General features: G+C 43.2%; 1 protein-coding gene across 1 annotated transcript; it reads left to right on the forward strand.

Moving 5' to 3' along the window:
* The first annotated feature begins 2,869 nt into the window (after positions 1 to 2,869).
* LOC149152640 (uncharacterized) lies at positions 2,870 to 3,826 on the forward strand. Its single transcript, XM_089443549.1, has one exon. It carries the CDS (start codon positions 2,870 to 2,872, stop codon positions 3,824 to 3,826), a length of 957 nt encoding a protein of 318 aa, XP_089299675.1.
* The last annotated feature ends 1,188 nt before the right edge of the window (positions 3,827 to 5,014 follow it).

Genomic DNA, 5,014 nt, shown 5'->3' on the forward strand with positions numbered 1-5,014 from the left:
TTTGAGACAAAAAGATACCATCTTTATTTTGTTCGAATTGCAATCCAAGAAAATATGTCAGTTCCCCAAGCAAAGACATTTCAAATTCTTTTTGCTTCACCAAGGCAAAGCTTTGACTCATAGCCTCTTCATTGCTACCAAAGATAATATCATCTACATACACAACAAGTATTAGCAATTTGTCATTTTCAATTTTTATATAAAGATTGCTATCTGTTGATCCTTTTGAAAAACCTTGTTGATGAAGATATTTGTCCAAACGGTAGTACCAAGCCCTTGGAGCCTGTTTAAGAACATAGAGGGCCTTTTTCAATCCACATACAAGATTTGGATCATTCCCAAGAATGAAACCATCTGGCTGCTCAATGTATACTTCTTCTTCTAAGTCTCCATTCAGAAAAGCTGATTTCACGTCCATTTGAAATACTTTGAACTTTTGAAAGCTTGAGAGAGCAAGGAACATTCAGATGGCCTCAAGTCTTGCAACAAGAGCAAAAGTTTCTTCAAAGTCTATTCCTTATTATTGAGAGTACCCTTTACAAACAAGTCAAGCCTTGTTTCTAATTACTTTCCCATTTTCATTCAACTTATTTTTGAAGACCCATTTTGTCCCTATGACATTCTTATCTTTTGGTCTAGGGACCAACTCCCAAGTGTTGTTCTTTTCGATCTGCTCAAGTTCTTCATCCATTGCCTTGACCCAACATTCATCTTTGCATGCCTCTTTTATATTTTGTGGTTTAGTGGAGGAGAGTAGAGCCAAATAGCTTGAAGCTTCTACAATTGTTCTTCTTATTTGTACGCCTGCCTCCTTTTTGCCCCAATATTTGAGATTCTGGATGATTCTTCTGAAAGTACCTGGATGGAGTATTCTCTTCTATCCTTATCTGATCCTTTGGTGCCTTTTGAGGTTCTTCTTCTTGGAGGGTAGTCTTCATCCTCTTCGATATTTTCATAATTTACTTGCCTAGGAGTGTATCCTTTTTCATCAAGCACTACGTCAATGTTGTCAACAATTCTTCCAAGTCTTTTATTGTAACACTTATATGCTTTGTTAGGAACGGAGCTCTGATGCTAAAGCGATTACCCTGTTCAAAACTCGAAACCCTAGACGCCGCCGCTCGAACCTGCGCCAGTTGCAGCAGGTTCCGCCACTGACAATCCTATGGCTTCTGCTGCTGGAGGGGAGAGCTCTGCCTCCCCTCCACTGGGGACTCCCTCCTCAGACAAAAAACAAAAGGCCGATATACAGCACTCTGCAAATGCAGACTCAGAAACGGAAAAAGAAGAGCAAAGGACGCAAGGACAGACGAACTCAGATCAGAATGTGGAGAACGATGCAAGCAATGGTCGGCACAACACGACTGGTGCCTCTCCAACCAAAGTGACCTCAGCTACCTGTATACCAAAAGCAGCAGATCCGATCAAGGTCGAACTGCCAAGCCACCGCATTAATGGGGAAATCCAGTTTATGCAAGATTGTGCACTCATTGGAAAGTTCTTGGGATTCTGGCCCACAGAGAAAGCCTTACAAGGTTGGATAGCCTCTAAATGGAAGCCCAAAGGACAAGTAACTTTACAGCTTGGCCCAAAGGGCTTCTTCACAGCAATTTTTAACTGTCTAGAAGACAAAACAAGGATATTCGAGGGCGGTCCGTATTTCTTCAACTCTTCAGGCTTATATCTAACGGAATGGAAGCCCTGTTTCAATCCTGAGAAAGAAGACTTCAGCTGGGCCCCTGTATGGATCCGAATGTATTCCCTTCCTGTGGAGTACTGGCGAGAAGAAACATTGGCAGACATAGGCAACAAGTTGGGAACCTTCATCAAAGTGGCTACTGAAACCAAGACGCAAATACACCTCCTATGCCAGGATCTGCGTCAAGATGCACCTAACCAAGACCCTAGCAGACACGGTAAGTCTCTTTCACGATGACTATGAATGGAAACAGACTCTAGATTATGAACACATCCCTTTTCGATGCCGAAAATGCCATGAGCATGGTCACCTCTTCCGCGACTGTCCCACCAATGTGCAGCCCAAAATTCCTTCCAGTGAAACTAACTTGGACCCAGATGGCTTCACAAAGATCCCTACCCATCGCCAACATGCAAAAAGAAACCAAGCTAATCCTGCTCATACCCTCAAGGCGCCTCCTCAGAACCGCTTTTCCGTTCTCACCTCACAAGATATTCAACTCAGTCCCACCGCTGATAACCCAGAACAGCAGAACCATACCCAGTCTTCCCTCATTCATTCTGAACCAGCCACTTCTAAATCTGCTAATCTTCCCCTCCCCGAAAATCCCATCTCTGTTTCAGAGGGCGGACCCCTAATCATTTCTAAAGGAAAATCCAGGCTGAACGAGACTCCACAAGCTTCTGACATGGAGCTTGACGCAGCTCTAGCCCTGAGTCTTCATGAACAATCAATGGAGGAGGCCCTCATTGCCTCAAATGACATGGAGGAAGATAGAGCAGATGTAGATCTAGAAGAGTTCGACATATCCAAGCTTGACATATCCAAACTAGAGGCAGCTTGTAAGCAAAAAGAATACAACTCAATCCCTCCCTGGCAAGTAGACAAAATTGAAGGAGTCCTAACAAGGGTACAGCATCATAAAAGTCTAGGCATCCAAGGAGGCAGTCACTGGGATGGAAGGAAAATACTCAAAGAACCAAAGAAAAGGGGCAGAAAAACAGATCTACAGCGCACAATAGCAGTAGGTGAAATACTCATGGATTCGGGGCAATTCCCCAAGTTGACCAAGTTCTACAAGACCAAATCTCCGTCTCCATGAAGCTCATCTCTTGGAATGTAAGAAGACTCAATAGTCCCTCTAAACACAGAATGATAAAAAACCTGATAATGCAAGAAAAACCAGCAATAGTCTTTCTTCAAGAAACAAAATGCAGTAGCACAACAATAGACAGTCTCAGAAACAAAGTTTGGGCAGGAAGCAGCTCAATTGCAGTGGACGCCACCAGAGCCTCTGGAGGCCTAGCCATTCTATGGAACCCACAGATCGTATCACTTGATAACTTTCATGCCACTCTGCATCTCATTCAAGCTACTTTCCACCTCATTGGCACCAACATCCATGGGCATATTACCAATGTTTACTTCCCGCAAGCTATACAACAAAAATTGGACCTCCTGGAAACGATCACCCGCCTTAATCAAAACAGATACTTTCCTTTATGGATAGGAGGAGGCGACTTTAACATAATAAAGTCTATGGAAGAGAAACAAGGAGGTCGCACTAGGCTCGATAGTGATAGTAGCAGCTTCAAGCAATTCATTCAAGGCAATCAACTCATGGATATCTCCACCTGCAATGGCATCTTCACCTGGTCGAATAAACGAAAAGGGGTTCACCAAATTGCCTCACGACTAGATCGTTTTTTAATTTCGGACAACGCAATTCACCTGGGAGGAGAGTTCAGTGCCGAAATCATTCCACAAGGAGGCTCAGATCACTGGCCCATTCTTCTCCAATGGTCCAGACTAGGTGCTCGCAACAATCGACCATTCAGATTCGAAGCCTTCTGGCTTACTAACTCCAATTTCAAGGCAGTGGTTAATCAAGCTTGGACTTCCTTCATCCCGCTAGCAGGAGCTAAGATGTATCAGTTCCTTCAAAAACTGAAACATCTAAAGCAAACTCTCAAAATATGGAACCGAGATCATTTTGGCAACATACAGGAGAGTAAACAAAAACTAGAACAGCAGATGAAAGCATTACAACAAAGATTCATACTGGAAGGTCGCACAGAAGAACAAATTCAACAGGAGCAATTCCTCTGTAATCAAATAGAAGAGTGACAAAAACAAGAGGAAATTCTATGGAAGCAAAAGTCGCGTATAAGCTGGCTCAAAGAGGGTGAGCGAAACACCAAATTTGTCCACAAAACTACCATCCAAAGGCGCATGCACAACAAAATCACCTTTGTCAACAATTCGCAGGGTGAACGAGTGGAGGCTCATGACGAAATGGAGAAAGAATTCACAGGATACTTCAAGAATATTCTAAAGGAGCCTAACAATAACAGAGATGAGGCAATCCAAGCTATCACACAGCATATTCCTAGAATTATCACTGAGGATCACAATACTCAACTGCTCCAGCATGTTACACTAAAGGAAGTAGAAGACGCCATGGCCCAGCTTAAAGACGGAAAAGCGCCAGGACCGGACGGATTCACAGCCAACTTCTTTCATGAATTTTGGGATCTCATAAAAATTGAAGTTTGGGATCTGGTGGAAGAATCACGCAGCATGTATTGGGTCCTCCCTGCCCTCAATTCAACTTTCATTGCATTGGTTCCCAAAGAAGCTGCCTCAAATAAACCTGAGAAGTACAGGCCAATAGCGCTCTGTAATGTGATTTATAAACTCATTTCAAAGGTTATTGCAAACCGTCTCAAACCGCTTCTGCCCTTGCTCATCTCTCCAGAACAGACAGGATACATTGAAGGTAGGCAGATCATGGATGGAATTATTCTATCAAATGAAGTCATACACTCTTTAAAGATTCTCAAGAAACCTGGTATGCTTCTCAAACTCGATCTATCTAAAGCCTTCCATAAGCTTAGCTGGCAGTACATTCACAAAATGCTCTTAGCTTTTGGCTTTAATGCAACCTGGTCCAGATGGATCATGAACCTTATCTCATCTCCCAGTTTCTCTGTCATTCTAAATGGATCCCCCTCACCTCCCTTTCTCCCCTCTCGTGGTATCCGGCAGGGGGACCCTTTATCACCTTTTCTCTTTGTTTTAATGGCGGAAGGCCTAAGCAGGCTCCTCAAATCGGCTGTTTCTTCTAAGGATCTTAAAGGTATTTCCCTTCATGGTTGTGCTCCTCAAACGCATCAACAATTTGTTGATGATACTATGCTCTTTGGGCATCCATCAACAAAAGAAGCCTCCGCTTTTCAGTCTCTTCTATCCCTTTTCTCCGAAGCCTCTGGCACTTCTGTTAATGCTGCGAAATCTCATCTTTTTTTCTTCAAT

The sequence above is a fragment of the Pinus tabuliformis genome, chromosome 9 (assembly GCF_031772625.1).
Source record: "Pinus tabuliformis cultivar Carrire ecotype Pingquan chromosome 9, CPIR1, whole genome shotgun sequence".
Lineage (NCBI taxonomy): Eukaryota > Viridiplantae > Streptophyta > Pinopsida > Pinales > Pinaceae > Pinus > Pinus tabuliformis.